General features: G+C 36.3%; 1 protein-coding gene across 1 annotated transcript in view; it reads left to right on the forward strand.

Annotated features, from left to right (window-relative positions):
• The first annotated feature begins 4397 nt into the window (after window positions 1-4397).
• Window positions 4398-21599, forward strand: part of LOC149817994 (serine/threonine-protein kinase STY46-like) — a 92064-nt gene continuing 74862 nt past the window's right edge. Inside the window, exons 1-6 of the mRNA XM_089985925.1 lie at window positions 4398-4912; window positions 5402-5516; window positions 8071-8168; window positions 8456-8575; window positions 13282-13336; window positions 21295-21405. Coding sequence (XP_089842051.1) covers window positions 4716-4912; window positions 5402-5516; window positions 8071-8168; window positions 8456-8575; window positions 13282-13336; window positions 21295-21405 — 696 coding nt within the window. The 5' untranslated portion in view covers window positions 4398-4715. The remainder of the gene's footprint in view (window positions 4913-5401; window positions 5517-8070; window positions 8169-8455; window positions 8576-13281; window positions 13337-21294; window positions 21406-21599) is intronic.

A 21599-nucleotide genomic window follows, 5' to 3' on the forward strand; every position in this document is an offset into this window, starting at 1 on the left:
ATTATGCATGGCTGAACTGAAAATGTTAGGGTTAGGCATCGACACTGCCTTATTGCTTCTTAAAAATTCCATTCTGAGGATGACTTTGAAATCGTCTATAGGTACGATTGATAACGTGGTCCTTTCTGAATAGTTATAGATCTGCATTGGCGCATCACGAATAACACTGTAGATGACCTTTGCTTTAAAGTTAACTGCTTTCATGCGTCTCTCCTTCTTTTCTCACTGCAATCTCAACAGTTCTGCCTCTTCATGCGAGATGAAATTATACGTGGCACTTGTGTTTACCAATGCCTTGTTGAGTCTTTAGTTGAGTAAAAGTTTCAAGTGCATTATTTCTTTGCATACGATCGGTTCTGCAGTAGCTGTCACCTTCACTGCATTCATGATCTGCATTGCCCCAACAGTTGGCACCTCTACAGGTTGATGAACTTTCTCACCCTGAATGACATTTGCAGTTCGGGGTGCGCAGTTATCTCCATTCCTGTTGGGATATGTATCGACCCAATGATCACTGTGGAAAATACGATAATCATGGCGATAATAGTTGCCGCCTTAAAAGTTATTCCTGTTCTGATGGTTATTATTTTGGCCATCCCGTCGGCCCTGATTCTGTTGATTCTCACGGCCAACATTTTGCGCATGATCATTCCTTCGATTGTTCCTTCAATTATTACAGTCATTTCCATGTTGTCTGCCTTAAAATACAATGTTTTTCCTATCAAGCTCGGCAAGCTTCTCTGCACCAACAAGTGTTTTAACAAGCATTGGAGGATCATGTCGAATGAGTTTTGTGGTTTCCCATCTTTGCAACCCATTACTGAAATAGAATAACCGATCTTTATCATCCATCTTTTCGACGTCCAACATTATCGAAGCGAATGCCTTGACATAGTCATGAATTGACCCTGTTTGCTTCAATGCCAGCAACCTTTTGTGGGACATTTTTTTTGGTTTTTAGGCAAAAAGTAATCGTGTAATTCCCTCTTAAGGTCCTCCCAAGAGACTATGGCGACCAACCCATGTCGAACATCACTTAAGATATGTCTCTAACAAAGAGTCGCTTCATTCACAAAGTACATTATTGCGGTGCGCGGCCTATCCGTGTCTTCCTCTATTCTAGCAGCTTCAAGAAATTGATCCATTTCGTAAATAAAGTTCTCGAGATCCCTCAAGTTCCAAGTTTCCTTATACTTTGCGGGCTCAGGTAGCCTAAAACGCGACCTATCTACATGCACCACAGCGCCATCAGCTGGGACAATCCTCAACTGTCTCTCCAATTGATCATTCTTTCGTCAGACAACATCCAATTCAGTATCCATGATGTTGAACCAACCCAACAGATCATCTAACTTGGTGGCAATGTTATCCACCGAAACTTCAAATCTAGTGGCAAGACTTTCCACATAGTCTTCTGCCCTCTCTACTGTTGTCTTGATCTCTCTGTTGAGATCCGTAAAAGCAACACAAGTCTCATTAACCAACTTCTCCATATTGGTCACTGTCTCAGTCAACTCGGCAATATCACGCGAGATCACTGATACATGATCATCGACCATGAAATCTTCTCCAGAAGAAACCATACTGCCTGAAGGAATCATGGCATTTATCTTCGGCGCCATTATCAATCCCAATGTCAATAAGGCTCTGGTACCAACTTGTCATAGACTTAGAAGCAAAGGTCCCCACGACGTAGCTTCGGGTAATCACAAACACCGAAAACAGGCCTTTTAAGATCACAAGCAACTCACAACACATGTGTAAGTGCGAAAGCAAGAGTACGTGTATGCACAAACACAAAGTGAGCAAGGAGGCAATGATGCATAAAACTTCTTTTATAATAACTTGTAAGCAGATTACATAAAGAGAGTGAGAGAGGGGCCGATATACAGGGTTCTTAAGCCGTAAGGCCTTTTGGGGACACTCGAGAGTGCCAAAAATGTATATACATAAAAAATAAAAAGGTGAAAACATGGCGGCCTTTGGGGACACTCGAGAGAGTTTGGCATAAAAAAAGATTAGCATGCATTGAAGTTTAGTTTCAAGTTCTTAAAATTTTAGAGTAGACTTTGGAGCATATGCATGATGCCTAAGGGTTTTAGAGTCAACAAACCAAACTATAAGAGCAGTCGCACTATGTTTATTCCGATCTTTGAATCCAAGTAGAGTTTTACGCTTCCAAGACAGTGATCATAAGTACATCTGGCAAAGCCAGCACCGCTAGGTCTCTAATCCTGAGGGCGGTTTCTTGTGCCCATATAAAAAAAAAAGTAAAACTTATGCAAGGCTAATACAATATCATATATTTAATCCAGTGCAATAATTTTAAATTTTAAAGTTGGGTCAACAATATTTCTTAGATTTTTTAATTTTACAATAATTTGTAAGATAACCTCTCCCTCTCTCTCCTTAGTTGGGTGGAGAGCACCAACACATTATTGATAATATATAAGAAGACACGACAGACACCATAGTGAATTGCAGTATCCTCATGACATAGGATGCAAGTGACATCTACTTTATACACTGGCTACAGTAACTGCTTTAATACACAATGTGGTCAAAACCAGTTTATTAAAATCTGTCCAAATCAAATTGGATCTTTTTTATCAATCCATTTCAAGCATTTTTTTTATTTAATTTCATTTTTTATAAATATATGAATTTTAATATTTAAGGTAACTGTTTCACGGTAGAATCACCTAAATTCTGCTGTTTTTTTTTGTTGAGTTTTTTAAGAGGGATGAATCGACTCCTATTTGGCTTTGGTAAGGGATTGATTCGTTCTGAATTAACTGAATCAAGCCTCTTAAGATCAGTTTTGAGAGAAATGCCATGCCTTGGGTAAGCGTTTTAAAATAACTTTGTAATATGAGTTTCCTATGCTTTTTATATGAAGAATAATGCTATGGTGCTCCGGAGAACCTACTCCCACACACTAGAAATTAAAGTTGCAGGTTGCATCTTCTAAATCAAACTGTATAGATGTACTTCACACAGTTTATTTGACAGGAATCATTTATGTTTGAACCATTTTTTTGAACATCAAAATAGGTTTATTTTTAACTCATGAAAATTTGGTACATTATAAGCTATTGATTTTTGAAGATATAATAAACCTACATGTATGTGATTTGATGACCCTTCAGAGCTCCTTTGGATATTGTTGATCTCAAGATGAACGGTATCCATATTGTACAAATGAGATGCCCATAACTCTGATGGGCCTCACTTCTTTCTAATGGTTTCAAATGAATGGTTCACAATGAGCCTCATTCACTGTTATATGGGTGTCATTCATTTTTAAGATGAACGGCATCCATGGTTAGTTAGAAGTACCTTGACCTAATCATCTGTGGAAAAACTCAGGCTCACTTGTGCCTGCATAACACTTTCTTATTATGGTGATTTGTTGGTTGTTTCACTCGCGATGAGAAAAAAAAAGGAAAGAAATGCCAACTCAGCAATTTATTATCAAAATGGCATGAAACAATCAGGGAGGATAAAGGGGAAGATAATTGATGATGAACATGGGGTTGTCTGTGGTCCTCTTTCTCTTTAATATTCTAAGTTTACAAGAGGACGTGGTGTAATCTCTCTTATTATTATTATTATTTTTATAAGTTTGGTGGAGAAGAAGAGCATATTGATGATAATAGTATACACAAAATATGAGAGAATTGAATTATCTTTTTATGAGAGGATAGAAAGTGACATCTATCTTGCAATAATTGGAAACACTTAGCTGGGATGGGAGTTTATAGCGTTTATGCATTTGAAGAAGTGGCAGCTGCCAAATCCTGGATTTGGCAGTGATTTAGAAGAAAATGCCTCACTTTCGATTCCAAATTTATAAATGGCCATCCTAGCGCCGAGATTCCAAACAGGACCACCAAGGTAGTTTGACCAAGATTTTAGCTCGAGACCACCAAATGCATAAACGCCCATTCCAGCGCCGAGATTCCAAACAGGCCTTAAACTTGTCATGCAATGTTGTTAAAAAACAGCTCATTAGGTAGAATAGTTTTTCCAACAAAAAAGAGAGGATAAAATAGGCTCAATTCGAATTCGAATTGGAATTCGAATTGAATTGAATAATTTTAGAATCAGACCATGATTTTTTCTATTTAATTTATTTATTATAAATAGATTTTCTTTTTAACATACAAATGAAACTGATTCAAGGCAGAATCAGCCCGATTAGAAAAAAGAAAAAGAAAAAGAAAAAGAAAAAGAAAAAGAAAAAGAAAAAGCGCGATTCTTAAGAGGACCGTGTCGATGCTTATTCGATCTGAATCGGTCGGATTTTGACAACACTGAAATGTCCACATCTTGCGTAAAAACGAGTTTCACCAGATGCCGCCCGGATGACAGAGCGGATGAGCAGGGATAGACTTGAGAGTCCACGTTGGCAGAAGAGCGAGATGGCAGTCCGCAGTCCCACGGCATAATTGCGCCACACTCCAACCCACGTCTTTTTATTTTTATCGGAACTGAAGGAAAGCGGACCACTGCAGAGGGTGCGAGAGTTGATCGGCTCTCTTGTTCCTCCTCCTCCTCCTCTGTACACCGCCAAATTTTCAGTGAAAACCGATCGAGACGAAGGAAGACATGGCTCGTGAGCGTCGATCCCGAGACCTCATCTGTTAACAAGAATCGTAGTTTCTTCTTGTTCCTTTTTCTTCTTGCTTATCGAGGAAGGGAGGAGATCGTCGATGGCGATTGAAGAAGACACGGAGAGTTGCAGCAGCAGGACGGTGGACTCGTGGCCGGCTCACCCGAGGAAGCAATGCCACAAGCTCGAGGTGTTCAACGAGGTGCTCCGGCAGCTCAAGGGGTCCGGCAACGAGGAGGTTAATCTCCCGGGCTTCGAAGAAGAGCTGTGGAACCATTTCAGTCGCCTTCCTCTCCGGTATCTCTCCCGATCCGATTCGCGTGTCTGTGTCGTCGATTATCGCTTTATAATCGATGATTCTAGCGCTTGATTATTTGTCTGGATTTGGACTGATCAAGTACAAGACGAAGCTCTAACTTTGTTTCTTTTTTCTGTTTTTTTTTTTTGGTTCTCTTGTTTTTGTTTCTCTCCTTTCACGTACTGGCCTTCAATTGCGGACGATTTTCGCTTCGCTTTGGTGTTCAGATCCTTGATTGTAGAGATTTGTTGCCTGAGAACCTAAATTCTTGTAATCTCCTTAAAATATTGTTCTTTTTTTTTTTACTCTTTTTTGTGTCTGTATGGCTTGCAGTGAGATGTTGCTTTCCCCTGTTTCAAAAGTTTTCTCGTTATTAGATGACCTGATTAGTGAGAAAAACTGGCTAATACGAGGAAAATCTTGTGTGTCTTGGTGTGCACAGTTGCACATAATGGAAGTTGATGGAATCGCACTGTGTGTCGTTGTAGGTACGCATTGGATGTCAATGTGGAGAGGGCGGAAGATGTTCTTAACCACAAGAGGTTGCTCCATTTGGCAAAGGATCCTGCCAATAGGCCGGTGTTTGATGTTCACGTCGTTCAGGTAAATTCGTCTCGACGCTTTGTGGGGTTTGTTTGTGTTCAGCCTTGTCACTGTTGGTGGCTTTGCTTAGGTCCTGTCCGTGGGCTTGACCTTTGTACCATTATTAGACATTGGAGTAGTTGTAATTTTGTTGAGGAACTAGATCGGTAACCGGACTGCTCTAGTTTGCAAGTTGCTGGGCTACTTCTCATATGTTTTTGATCGACGGATTCTATCCTTTTTGGCCAAAAAATTTTAGTCCTCCAGTTATTGTTACCGCTCAGACATCCTAGGAAATAATTTACTGGCTAGGAGGGATGATCATGGCGTTCTGTATTTATTCATTTGATTGGGGAAATTCTGCCTAGTTTGATCACATACTGCTATCTTCAAAATGCTTAGCAGGTCTGCCTAGTTGCATCATTTGTTGGTAGGAGGCACATTGGACTTGCGAATCTACGTGTATGCAAACCAAATCTGGATTGTGATAGAATTTCGCCAACTTAGTGGGAACCACGTGTAAAAAGACAAATTTGGTTCTACCTTCTTGTTAACACAACTCATGGAAGATCAACTGTACAAAAGAGAAAGAAAGGAAAGATTATATTGATGAAAATTCTCCTCATACAACATATTTACATGTATACTATAAATAATAAACACTCCCACACCCTCGTTAAATTCTAGGTGCATTAATAAAAAGCATGAAGGGGTAAGAGATAAGGTGAAACCATAAAATGCTTAATAAAAAAATTTGCTGTTTGCTCCATGATAATAATTGAAGTAGGGAGACCGATTGCTATTGATGAACACAGTGAGAACTGAGAAGAAATCTCAATATGTTTGGGCCCCTCATGAAACTCTGGTTTCTTGGCAATACGGAGACTACTTTTGTTGTTGCAATGCATGAGAGTTGATATAGAGCTATTTACTGCCATATCATCCAAAAGCTATCTAAGCTAAACAATATCTGCAATTAAGGGTGGGCAACGGGCCAGCCCGGCCCGCTAATGGACCAGGCCAACAGGGTCGTTGACCGGGCCAGCCCTGTCAAAGCTCGGCCCATCAATGGACGGGCTAGGCTAACAGTCCGGTTCGGACTGGCCCGTTAAGAAAACATCAACCCACAGCCTGCCGTTAGGCCCGTGGGCCTAATCGGGCCGGCTCAGACTTAGTATATATGTGTATTATATTACATATATAATATATATTTTATGTTATCTATATAATATATATTATATATAAAATATACTATTTTATGTTATATATACATAATATATATGTATATACACATTATATAAAGTATTTATGTATATACGGTCCGAGCCGGGCCAAAAGCTCGGTTTGGGCCGAGCTTGGGCCTAATTCATAGGCCCAAGCCCGTGGGCTGCCCGGACCATTGCCCACCTCTATATGCATTTGCTTGCCCTAAAGCTTTATGCTTTGCTTTAGTAGGAGACAGATCGATATTGTTGTTGTCTCTTTCTCTTCCATGAGAGCAAGGGATCTTCTATTACATGCAGAAACTAGTAGCAGATCTTCTATTACATGTAGACGTTAGTAGCGGATCTTCTATTTGAATGCAACCTTTCAAAATCTGAACTCAATAACCCTTTGACTCCAATGAGTACAATGAAGACATAGCTAATAGAGTCATGAATGTATAGCATATGCACAGATTTACGTAATCCCATGAACTGTAGTCACAAGTGAACAACAAAAGCAATATCTTGTCTAGAAATAGTCAGTCAAATCAAGTTTTGCACCAATGTTCTATATATAGTAGGATTTTGCAATAGCTTATCATCAGAGAATTGTAATTGGACATTCACCTGAAGCAGTATCTTCTTTTTTCTTATCTTCCACAAGTCGAGTCCAAAAATTTAGTCCAACAAGCTGAGCTGCTATAGGTGCTTCTTTGAGGCCATAGAGCGCAAGTCAGAGTTTTCATACATGGCAAAGATCCTCAAGAATACCTGCAGGAAGCTCATGAAAGCTTCTCCTATATCTCCATTTAAAAATGCATTGTCTACATTTAAGAGTGAAACAGATGACCGTCTAACATCTACAACTGTGAGTAGAGTAATTAGAGCAAGTCTCCAGTATTGTTAAGTGACAGTTAATGGTGAAAGTTTTCTCTATTTACATTGCTTAAGTTAAAAAGGGCGACTATGCATTTTATAGCACCTTTTTTTCCTGTTGTAAACTTTGCTGGCCATGCATTATCATGTTAAATGCTCAAGGTTATAACCCATATTTTTAAATTATTCTTTTGCTATTTGTCCTTGCGGGGCTGATGTGAAGCAATTCTTTCTTGTTCAAACATCTAGCCTAGGTGAATGTCCAAGTACCTGGTAGACATTTGGAATAAAGACAGAAAGAAAAGGTAGTGGCTTGTTTGTTGGGATAAGGCTTATGTTCCCCCTGATTGGTCTAGGATTCAAATCTTATACCCTTCCTTTCCTTTCCCTTCTCTTTCCTTCCTGTAAGAAAGAAGGCCTTTATCCCTGCAAACAGTGCTATACTTTTTCCGTATAGATGCTAAACATTATCCAGTGCTATCTTTTTGGTACAGGTTCCGCCTGTCAATGATGGAAGAGCCGGTTCTATACCACTAAAATCTCCAAGGAAAGAGGATGGACAAGGTTCCTCGAGTCACACTGGTAGACAGAGGTCCAATAAGTTTCCATGGCAGTTTACTTTTGGCATCTCTTTGTCTTTGCCTATTTGATGCTTGTATGTTTTCATCATTTTCTTGATTGAAGGAGATAGATTTTACTGAAAGTTTGAGTGCAGATTAGATTTTATTCTCTTTCCAACCTTGCATCTATAACTTTTAATCTCTTTACGAATTCCTGGTTCTTCTTTTCCTCTACAAAAACTAGTGCCTTTTTCTGTTTACCTTGTCTATTTGTCTGTGTCAATATGTTGATTCATTTATTTCTGGGTGTTCTCTTCAGCATCCATCCACCACCTGCCTTTGGTTCATCGCCTAACCTTGAGGCCCTTGCTCTTGAAGCTGACAAGTCTGACATGGGGGATGATGATAGTACTGTGAATGTCAACTCTCTCTCTTCCAGGTAACTTTTTCCACGTGTTAAAAGTTCATGATTTCCTCAAAGTGGCAGCTTTTGATATTACTTTATATTCGTTCTTGCAATGACTGGTATAACTATTATTTACCGATATTCTCAATTTCCTATATTTTGTCACCTAACTAGTCCACATGGTTTGTTCCCTTCTCTCCTATGACTATTATCCTCTTCATTTTTGCAACTTCTATGCCAGTTTTTTGCTTACTGTCTCATGAAATTATTCATCTAAATAATTCATTTGATTAGCATGCTTCGAAGCTCTGTGGGCAGATTTTGCTTTGATGTATTTAACTTTTATATGCTCCAAATATGGCAAGAAGTAAACATCTCGTTTATTCATTTGCAACTTACTCCTAAAAATGACAAAGATATCAGTTGCAAACCAGGTGGTCAATTCTCTATATGCAGTTCCTCACCAGATTCTGGCCTGTTTGACATTAGAAACCCAGTGGGCTGACTGGTTTTTATACACTTAAATGGTGAGTGACAGAATGAATTGATATATTTCACGCACATATTCATGGTAAGACAAGGCAAACTCACTTTGGGAGAGATTCTAAGGTCCTAACTGTGGTTATCCTAGCAATTGGGGCAAAGGTTTTTTCATAGTTTATGCCATATTCCGAGGAGTATTTTCAAGAGTACTATCACTCTTGGTTTTCAACTTATACACCCATTTACAATCTATATGTTTCTTTCCTTGGGGAATATCTTGAATAGTCAAAGTATAGACTCTTTCTAAAGTTGCTTCTAGCTTTACCCTCATGGCTTCTAGCCATTTAGAGTATTCTTTTGCTTGAGCATAGGTCAAGGGTTCTATATAGGAATGCATTAATGCAATGTAGACTTGGTACATAGACGAAAAAGAGTTATAAAACACAAATTTCCTAGGAGGCTTTGGGGGTTCTAAATGGCCATCTAGTTTGTATTTCCGACTGGTTTTCAATATCAAAATATCTTTCCATTGCACATGAATGTTTAGGATCTCTACACCTATAGTATTGTATACAATTTTGGTCCTTACATGGTTGCTCTTATCTAATCTCATCATCATGGGATTGTTCTTCACTCACCACATCATTTATAGCTTTGATGACCTTCATCAAGATCAAAATCAGAATCATCATATTTTGGAATTAAATCCAACAAAAAGGAATACTAAGTTATTTCTTTAGATTTTTCAGTCAAAGAATCTTTCCCTTTCTAAGAAAGATGCATTTCTTGAAACATATAGTTTTCTATTTCTAAAATCAAAACACCTATATCCTTTTGATTATTTGCATAACTCAAAAACACACAAGGGATAGCACAAGGAGAAAGTTTATCATTCTTGCCAGTAAAGACAAAATATTTGCACCAAAAAACTCTCAATATAGAATAATCAAGAAATAATTTAAAAAGTTTTTCAACTGGCGACACATTTTGCAAAGAGGAGGATGACATTCTGTTGATGAGATAAACAACAATTAAAGTAGCTTCAACCCAAAAATCTTTTGGTACTTGGTTTGCTATAAGTAAGGTTCTTGTTGTTTCTATAATATGCTTATGCTTCCTTTGGGTCAAACCATTTTACTGTGGAGTGTAAGGACAAGATCTCTGGTATGTGATGTCATGCAAATTTAGGTAATCTTTAAATTCTTTTGATAAAAATTCTTCCCCTAGATTGGTGCGAAAGATAAAAATATCATTTTTAAATTTATTTTTGAGCAAATTATAAAATATTTAGAAATGTAAGAAAAATTCATATTTATGTTTAAGGAAATAGATCCAAGTATGTATAGAAAAATCATCAACAAAAATTACATAGTAAGAAAATCCACTTTAAGATATCACAGGGGCCATATAGTAAGCAAATCCACTTTTAGATATCAAAGACAAACATTTGAATATATTAACTCAAGCAGTATAGAAGAAACAAAAGTTTTTTCTTGAAATGATAATCTCTTCATTTTGTCAAAAATATAATCTTTACAAGTAAAGTTTTCAGAATTACAATCTTTTTTCAAACTTGAAAAATATTGAATTTTGAATACATTGGGATGATCAAGTCTTTTATGTTGCAAGTCCAAATCTAATTTCTAAACATTACAACAAAAAGTATCCTTGGGTATTTTCAAAAAATTCATGTAGTGCATGCCTCCTTCTCTATGACCTTCTCCAATTAGCTTCCATGACTTGCGATCCTGCACCCAACAACCATAAGAGGAGAAGAAAACATTGCATCCATGGTTAGATATTTGAAAAACGAACAAAACATTTAAATTTAATTTAGGGATATATCTAACTTTTGAAGTATAAAACTTTTTTGAATTTTAAAAAATATTTTTGAAATTGCCTTTTCTTTTTATCTCAAGAGATGTTCTATTGGCAATAAACACATTTGACACGCTTGAGTTATGACATTCGGATAAACTATCATCATTTGGTGTCATACGAAACAAGACACGAGTTACCTGAGTCAAGAAGCCAAGGAGATTTATTGGGATTGAAGAAGGATGAAACAACAATTCTAATTGATGAAGACACTCATTTGAGGAGAGGTTGAAGAACCTCCACTAGTTGAGTCAATGATATGTTTCCAATAGATGAATTTTGTGTGGTACTAGCATCATTTGACTTTTGTGGAGGGCTAACTGAGGCAACCTTCTTCTCATGTCCTTTTTAACTTAGGACAATATGCTTTGATGTGACCTGGTTCACGACAATAATAAACAATTTTTTTCTTATCATACTCATTGCCTTGTTTTCTATAATACTCATTGGTTTACTTTATATAATGAGGTAGTTTGTAGGTACATACATAGTTTCCTGGCCTAGATACGACTAGTACCAAGTCATCTTCATTGTTCGTAGTCCACCTCTTAAGCCTATTTTCTTCTATGCTTAATTCTTCAATTGTGTCCTTAATAGAGGAAACTTTTCCTCTATGAAGGGAGCCGATTTTGTAGACTCAAATTCCGGTCTTAAACCATTCACAAATTGATATAAATGTTTTGCATCTATTTGCTTTTGGCAGAATTCTATATCCTCGGGGCCTTGTCATCTTAGCTTAAGAAGAGCAAACTCTTCCCAAAATTCAGACAATTCATTATAAAATTCTTTAATACTTTTATCATCTTGAGTCATAGTTCAAATTTTATCTTATAAGTTGCACACATGTGCTATATCCTTAAGGAAATACATTTTCTTGAGGTATTCTCAAACTTTATTTGCATGCTCAAATTTTACAAGACTTGAGCATTTCTTGATATCAACGTTATTAATAAGCCAAGACATGATTTTGACATGTCCCATCCTCCATTCCTTCCATTTTTTCTCATTAGTAAGAGCTTTAGTTTTCTCACCCTCTGTAAGTGAAACTTTGTTTTTGTTCTCTACCTTAGTGAGAACTAATTTAAGCTCCGGATTGGATCTATCCACTAGTCCCCACAACCCTTTCCCTCAAATATGGTGCTTCATAATTGAAGACCATGTTACATAGTTAAAATCATTAAGTTTCACGGGCATAATGGTGACACTTTCTTTGTCATCTATTTTACAAGGATGAGAGACAAATAAAGAGATGGAGTGAGAAAAGCTATATAGAAGAAGGACAAAAAGAAATAAGCACGATCACTCCACAAAAACAAAATTGTAATAGCGGCAACACCGATCTAGCACCACCAATGGATCACACAAACACTTGAGTTTGAATCTTCAAGTGTGCAACCACGATCCCATAAACATCAACAAGGAGCTTAGCACCACCAAGCTCTTATACCATGAAAGGAAATGAGGGCCTTAAAAAAAGTCCACCAAATCACCAAAGAGGACTCACAAAAGGGCCACAAAAGGGGTCACTCACAAAACCCACAAAAGTGTCTCACAAAATATAAAATTAATATTTTATTGATGTTCAAAATATGCAAGAAGCATTACATTGAGAGAGGGGGTTCACCCCTATTTATATACAATATAGGAACTCAATAGAGATGTTGGAGCTAGTTCAATGACTCTGCTCTATTGACTAGTCAACTTTATGTTGACTAGTTAAAAAAGAACCAAACAAAAAGAAAAAGGAAAAAAAATTAGTTACAATAAATAATATATATAGTACATAGAGGAATGAAAACCTACCCAATGGAAAACCCTCCCAAACCTACCCAATGGATGTTTTATTGGATTTTTGGTGTTTTTTTAAAATTCCGACCGTACAGATGTGATCTATATGCTTGTTTTTATAGGAATCAATTATTGAAACATTTGATTCCGATGCATGGATAGGTTTTTATAAGTTTCAAAAATCAACGGTGTACAATTTTCATAAATTTTTTAGGCTCCAAATACCATTTTTTCTATCCAAAATTCATGATCCAAGTGTCTATTTCTAGTAAATCAATCATGTTGAACACATCATACGGTCAGAATTTAAAAACACCAAATTTTTTCCATTGGGTAGGTTTGGGACTGTTTTCATTGAGGAGGTTTTCATTCCTCATAGTACACATATATATACATATACATACATACATGTATATACATGTATATAATACATATACATACATTGATATGTATACATATAAATACACACATATATATTATATATATCTACAATATATACAGGTATATAAAATTTAACAGTGGCAGAATCCTTTGTTTTGGTATTTTCTTGCCAACCATTGATCTTTATAATGATAATACTATTCTTGTAGGCCAATGCATGAGGTTACATTTTCCACGGATGACAAGCCAAAGCTACTTAGTCAGGTAGTGCAGTGATCCATGAAACTTTTCTTTGACGTAGTTGACTGGAGCATTCTTCTTTTTAGCAATATTCCCAACAGTTTTTCCTGATTGCTCTTTAGTGAATTCGAATTTCTTGTTGTTTTTGGAAGTGATTGCTCCTTGTTGTAGAGTCTGGATAGCAATTAGGTTTTGCTTTGCTTGATAAGTGTCTTTTTAGCAATTCATTCTACTTGTGTAGTGGAAACCTGAAAATCAAGATATCTTGTAGTGACTGGAGAATTCCTGATATTTTTTTAGACTATAGATATGGAAATGCAGTTAAAAAGCTATAAATTTCCAAATATTGATGCATGAGAAAGAACCTCTACATGCAAGCGTGTAGACACATAATACACATGTGCAAATGCAGTAATTCATGGGGAACCACATCCATAATTTTACTGAATGTTAAGAATAAATTTTTTTACTCGTAACACCATGAGCATTATGGGGCCTATGCCCATGTTTGAGATAGATGTCCTGTGGAATGGATATGCTTTTAACACCCTAATTTAATGATGGGTGATTTTTTTGGGAGGAAAGAGGAGTAGAAGAATGGGCGAGTTGACATCTGGAATGGGAAAGAGAGGGGCACTCTATCAAACCCCTCTAAATCTTCATTATACATCATTAATGAATTCATAATTATATGGATACCATTGTAGATTTACAAAATGTACACATATGCATTTGTTCAAGCTCTTTGACTTGGTCAACCTGTATAGAGCGAAATGACCTTTGAACATGATCATATTTTAGTCTAAAGCAGAATGTCATGCATCATCAGAAAGGACAAAAGAGTGCAGAGCTTTTTGAGGACAAACTGCTAGAAATCCACACATGACAGTAATAAAATGCTATAAGGCTATAAGCCCTTTTTTCCAACTTGATATTGTAGTCAACAGTGATTTTTCTTTATATGGGTCATGCATGTTTCCTAAGGTTGGGCATCGGATTGGGAAGGCCACGGCCTGACCAAATAGGATTTTGGGTGCCACCCTTGCCTGAACTGGCTTTAGGTCTTACTGGTGAGTCCAGTGCAGAATCAACCTGGGTCATGCTGGCTCTGCCTGGCTTGCTTGCTGGTGTCCTGCCTGACCTTCCTATGCTTCCAAAATCGATGGGCTACTTTGGCTCGGCCATGGCCTGGCCAGTCTGAGCCAACCTGTTGCTCACTTCTCTTGTTTGCATGTACATGTCCCCATGTCCCTGTCTCTGTGTGTGTTGCTTGGATGCCAGTTGTCAAGCTCTCTTTGATGAAAAGGAGCAGCCATGAGTTACAGTGATCAGTGGTACACTCACAAAATAGAAAGTAATTGAGAAAAGAAAAGGATAGTGAGGGAGGTAATAAAGGTTCATAAATTTGAGGATGATTTTTTCTTTTGGCTAATAGAAATTTCATGTTTTCTTCCCAAGCTGATGTTGGATAAAGTATTCATCAATTAGGTTACCTCCTCCTCCTACCTATATCTTTTAATTGAAAGGAAGAATGAGTAACATAAAACGGACAACTTTATTAAGGTAAGAAGAAAGAGATGAAATGTGTGAAACTTGTCAGAATTAAATAAGATGTAAAAGAAAAAAATGAGAAGATGCTATGGATGTGCTTGACACTCCAGGTAGAGAAGAAACTAGGTGTAGAAAGTCCAGTAGCAAATATGTGTGAAACTATAATCTGATGATAATTCTTTTCTTTTGGCAAAACAATTCGCAGGAAGGATGATCGTAGCAGGGACATGGAACTTGAAATCTAATTTATATGTTATATAAAAATTGTCCATTGTTTCCCCTTTGTGAAATTTTGATTTCAAAGAAATGAAAGTTTGGCAAAATAAAAAACAAGGACCAGGATAGTATAGCTGGCCTCCTAAAAATAATAAAAGAAGAAATGATAGCAAAAAGATAAAAGCAAACAAGAGCCTCTTATGGGCTTACAAGAATACTACCAAACCACTTATGGATCAATCCACACCACCCACAAAGGGCCAAGAGAATAAAAATAAAGGCTTTTTGTATTACACAATGCTTAGAAAAGCATAAGAAATATACAAGGGATGAGAGGTTATTTATAACAAGAGAAAGAGATAGGGAGCAGCCCAACTAGCTGTTGGGCTGTTGTGACCATTGGGGACAGCTCCAACAACTAGTTGGAGTTGTCCCAATGGATTACATCAAAAACAAAGAAATAAAATGTACAGTCAGCCCCTAATGGGTTGATTTCTATTATAAAGTAAAATGATCGAAATACCCCTGATGGCATTTCAGTTTATATATATTAACACCCCCCTCAAACTCACGGTGTAACAACCAAGAATTTGCCAAGTAGGAAGTGAAATCTAAGTGACGAGAGCGCTTTAGTGAAAAAGTTCGCCAGTTGATACTCAGAAGGTATATAAGGCAACATGACAACATGATGGTCTTCTTTATAAATTCCTCACGAACGTAGTGACAATCCATTTCAATGTGTTTGGTCCTTTCATGGAATGTGTGATTGCTTGCAATGTATATTGCGCTATTGTTGTCACAACATAATCTCGAGGGTTCTGCAATGTGAACTCTCAAGTCTTTTAACAATTATCTCAACGATACTAATTCAGAAGTAGCTATCGCCATATCACGATACTTTGTTTTAGTGGAAGAGAGGGACACCTTCTGCTACTTCTTGCATCTCCATGAAATTAGAGAATCACCTAAAAAAACATAGGAACCAGTGATTGAGCGTCTATCATTCACATCCTCTCCCCAATCAGAATCAGAATATGAAATAACTTCTAACGAGAAAGAGGATGAAAGAAATAACCCATAATTAATAAAATTTTTAATATATCTAATAATTCTCATTAGAACACTCATATGTATTGTAGTGGGAGCAGGCTGAAATCGACTAACAGAATGAATAACATGAGAAATATCTGGATGAGTAATAGAGAGAAGACAAAGCTCTGATCATTTGTCTATATGGAGTTGGATCCTTTGGAGGTTCTCCATCATCTTTATTCATCTTTGTATTGATGACCTCTGGAGTATCAACTCGTTTTTCATCTGAGAGTCCTGATCGTTCGATGATCTCTACGCCATACTTAGTTTGCGATAACAAATAACCACGAGGTGAGTAAGCACTTCTATTCTAAGAAAATACCGCAAAAAATCAAGGTGTCATCAAAGTTGGCTTTGATCACATCTTTGATATGACTAACTCCCTGCTTATTACCTCCTATGATAATCATATCATCAACGTAGATAAATAATATCACCATTCTTGCATTAGAAGACTTAACAAACAATGCAGTGTTAGTATAACAAGATTTAAAAGCAAGTTATGTCATTACACTACTGAATCGAACATACCAAGCCTTGGGGACTTGCTTTAAACCATAACGCTTTTCGTAATCGAAGAATTTTTTCATGTGTTAAAGTTAATCCTGGTGGGGGGATCCATGTAAACTTCCTCATTGAGATTACCATTCAAAAAGGCATTTTTTACATCAATTTGAAAAATAGACCGTTTTTCACTGATGTTATAGAAATAAGAGTTTTAACATTAGTCATTCGAGCGGCTGGAGCAAATGTCTCATCATAATCTATTTCGTATTTTTTATTATATCTCTTGACTAATAGCCTGACTTTATATCTTTCTAATGTTCTATTACTTTTAATTTTTATCTTATAGACCCATCTAAATCCGATAGTTTTTTTTTTCTTTAAGTAATGCTTGAATTTTCTAAAGCTTCTACTTCATCATTCATTGCCTTTATCCATTCTTGATGATTTTTAGCATCACGGTAAGATGATGGTTCTATATATGGGTGTATAGCCATTAAGACATGTTCTATATTTGAGTTCAAAAGAATTATAGGATATGAATCTATTAAAAACCTTTGAAATTCTTATGGATCTTCTAATACTAGAGGAATCTATATCTTGATTTTGAGAATATCTTTCTAAGCATATGGTAGATGGTCTTCGTTATGTCGAGTATATATTTGAATTTCACAATGAGATTGGTTTATATTATCAAGATCCTCATTCACATTCCCATGTGCATCATGAGTGTCCTTATTATCACTCTCATGCACATCATGAAAGTCATCACATCTCTCATGCTCATTGGCAAGGTAAAAAAGAAATGAATAATCACAATGCTCTTGGATTTTATCTTTACCAAATCCATTTTTCTTTTTAAGAAAGGTAACATTTCTTAAAACATATAGCTTGTTCCTTTTAATTTCATAACATATATACCCTTTTTTATTTTTGGCATAGCCTAGAAAAATACAAGGAATTGCTTTTGAGGAAAGTTTATCAATTTTGTTTGTAAGGACAAAGTATTTACAACCAAAGACTCAACCTTTTGTAATCAGGAGATGTTTTAAATAATTTTTTCAATGGGAGAAATGTTTTCAATGGTTTTTGAAGGCATCCTATTTATCAAATAAACTGCTGTAAGAGTGGCTTCAGCCCAAAACATTTTTGGAACATTTCTTAATATAAGCAGTGTTCTAGTAGTCTTAATAATATGTCTATGCTTCCTTTCGGCTAGTCCATTTTGTTGAGGAGTATAAGAACATGATTTTTGGGTGAATAATCTTATGCAAATCAAGATAGTTTTTGAAGTTCTTTGATACAAATTCTCCTCCAGAATCAATTTTAAAGATTTTAATATTGTCTTTAAATTGAGTTTTTATATAACAATGAAATTTTTGAAAGCAATCAAATACTTTGAATTTTCGGTTAAGAAAATATATCCAAGTGTGTCTACTATAATCATCCACAAAATAACATGATATGATATTCCTCCTTTGGATATAACCTTGTCGGTTCTCGTACATCTGAATGTACTAACTGAAATGGTTTCTTTGATACAAAATGACTAAGGCTAAAAGGTAAGGATTTTATTTTACCAAGAATACAATCTTTACAAATAAAATCCCTTTCTCTATAATTTGCGAGATTTAGAAACAAATGTAATTTTGACACACTAGGGTGCCTTAATTTTGTGCCAATTTTTTATATCTTTCTTTTCCACAAAATTAAAAAAAGTATGTTTTGATAATTCAAGATTGTCTATAACATAGAGATCTCTTCTTCTATGGTCTCGCTCAATCGGTTTGTCTAACTGGAGATCTTGTATCAAACAATCATTAGATGAAATCAAGATTTTACACCAATGATCTACATTTTGGGAAACAGATAAGAGGTTTAAATTTAATTTTGGTACTATTCTAATATTGGGTACATAAAAGGTTTGATATTTTTGCAAGTTCGAAAACTTTTGAGTTTTAAACAAGTTCTATCGACGGTTGAAACATAAGAATCATTTGGATTAATATAGCATTTGGATAGTGTAGACTCATTTTGGGTCATATAAAAAGAATCACCAGAATCAAGAATTCAACAAGTTTTATCGGGATCAATACATGTGGATACGGCTGCGCTTGAGAGAGAAAAAACCTGATTCTTGAACATTGGTTGCAGTGCCTCCATGAATTGTGTCAAAGACAATGAGCACACGCTTTTGTTGTTATCATCTACACTATTTCTTTCAAGAGATGGTCCCATCGAAGCCACCTTCTTATCATCTTTTTGATATTCTTTCCTTCTTTCAGGACAAAAGTACTTGATATGACCCGGCTCATAGCAATGATAGCATATTAATTTGCCACTCTTATTGTATTCTTGGTCACCTCTTTTATCGTTTTGGCTCCTTCCATAATCATTGAAATTTCTTCTATTCTCATTACGTCTTTCAAAATGAGGGGGCTTATAAGCTCTTGCGTGATTTTCAGGCCTTGACATAGCAAATACAGATTCTTTGTCTTTAGTAGAGGAGGGTTTTTTCAACTTATTTTCCTCCATAGTTAATTCTTCAAGTGTTTTAACTATGGTAGGTACTCCTCCTTTACGAAGAAGGGCCGATTTTGTCCTTTCAAATTCAGGTTTAAGCCCATTAATAAATTAATAGAAATGCTTCGTTCTAATTTATTTTTTACTAAGTTTTACATCTTGAGGACAATGCTACATAGTCTCTAAAAGCGCCAATTCATCCCAAAAAAGAGAGGGCATTATAATATTCTCTAATGCTCATTTATTCTTGGGTCATAGTTCTCACATTGTTTTGCACATTGCATATATGATCTATGTCTTTTAGACTATACATATCTTTAAGATATTTTCATGCATCACTAGCAAAATCATATTTTGCTAAGTTTGAGCATTTTTTTGATGTCAACACTATTGATGAGCCATCCAGTGGTCTTAGAATGACCCATCCTCCATTCTTTTCATCTTTTCTCGTATTCGGTAACGACCTTAGACATCTCTTCTCCTCGGAGAGCCACTTACTTTCCATTTTTTTATCTTGGTGAGTATAAGTTTAAGCTCTCTTTCGGTGCTATCAACTAAACCTCAAAGACCCTTTTTTCATATTGTGTGCTTTACTATGGATGCCTACATCACTCCTCTTTCATCCTCCATTTTTTACAAAAAGGAGAGAGAGAGAGAGAGAGAGAGAGAGAGAGAGAGAGAGAGAGAGAGAGTAGCAAGAATATTGTTGAAGAAGACTATGATGGTGTGCTTCCCAATACAACAATCCCGTGAACCGATGCCCTACCAATATCTCAATTTTATTCTTAGCCTTTCCGAATGAATCACAACCCAAGAGCACCAAGGCTCTGATACCATTTAATGAAACAAGAACAAGATAATGCCCTTTATGGGCATACAAGAGCACAATGTTCAGATCACAAGGACCACTTATGTGTCAACACTCAATCACATATACATAACACACACAAGGGCCAAGAAAGCACATAAAAAATATGGGGACTTGTATTACAATTTGCTTGAGAAAGCATTAACTTTACAAGGGAGAGAGCTCTCCTGTTTATATACAACATGAGGCCCATAGGGCCATTGGGACACTCCCCAACGGCCACAAATAGAGCCCTTGGTGTGGTCCCAACGACTCTATGGGCTGAGTTACATAAATGCCCTAAAAAAAACTATAAAATCCTATTATAAACAGAACAATAAAAAGACTGTTGTGCTCCTAATGGGCACAACATATTACATGACTGTGAAAAGACAAAAAAACCCCTAATGGCTATTTGCCTATTACAATGAGAAAAGCATATATATATATATATATGTACAAATATGGATATGCATATCTTAACAAGAGTAACATATCGTGCAATATAACCTCCTCTTTTTGAGAGAGAAACAAATGAATCATATTTAAAATCCTTATTTTGTACTATGTGATACAATATCTATATCTCATTCTGTCCTTATATATGATGACCTGAATGTCGATGGCATGAGTACAATTCATCAAGGAACATATGGTAGAAGTTAGTTTGATGCTCTTTTTTGGTGGTGCTAAAAGAATCATATTTGAAATCCTTTTGCATTAAAGTTGTAACATACAATATCATTCTCCTTATATATCAACACCTAAATGTGGGTTACACCAGCCAAATCAGGCAGGTGTTGAAAATCTAGAATGGCTCTTTGGATAGCATGGTGACGTTTTGGATGTTGTTTATTATTTGAATAGCATGGTCATAGATTGCAATGCCATGACCATGATATGCTTTGAACAAATAACTGCAAAATTGCAATTTGCAGATAAAGATTCAAACATCTCAAAACTGCAGGATTTAGATCCATACCACCTGGGTGCACTTTTTGTGATGGATATTTCTTAGTGGATGTATACATGTGTGCATAAGTGTCTTGTACTTTTTTTCTGCACTTAAACATTGACACGGTTTGCATCACTGCATAATGTAGTAGACTATTTGAACTTGTAGATACACATTAATTTTTCAAATATCTTGTTTTTTTGCTGAATGATTCAATTCAATAAGTGATTCCATGGAACTGTAAGTGTTCTTTTGGCTGGATTTTGACAGCAGTTGCATTTTGATTTTTCTCAGTTAACTGCATTGCTTGCTGAGCTTGGACTCAACATCCAGGAGGCCCATGCTTTCTCTACTACAGATGGTTACTCTCTAGATGTGTTTGTTGTGGAGGGATGGCCACATGAGGTAATCTTTTTTTCTTCAATTGCTGCTTCTTAAGGAGACAAGGAGGAGAGCTTGATATTTTAGGCTGAACCTGAAATGAAATGGGGATCTTCGAAACACGAGCTTAGATTAACAAGAGCAAGTGTCAAGAATGACACTAAAGCATAACCCTTAAAAAGGGTATAACTGGAAACAAAATAAAAATAAAAATGTAT

Source organism: Nuphar pumila, chromosome 13 (genome assembly GCF_984573655.1).
Source record: "Nuphar pumila chromosome 13, dmNupPumi1.hap1.1, whole genome shotgun sequence".
Lineage (NCBI taxonomy): Eukaryota > Viridiplantae > Streptophyta > Magnoliopsida > Nymphaeales > Nymphaeaceae > Nuphar > Nuphar pumila.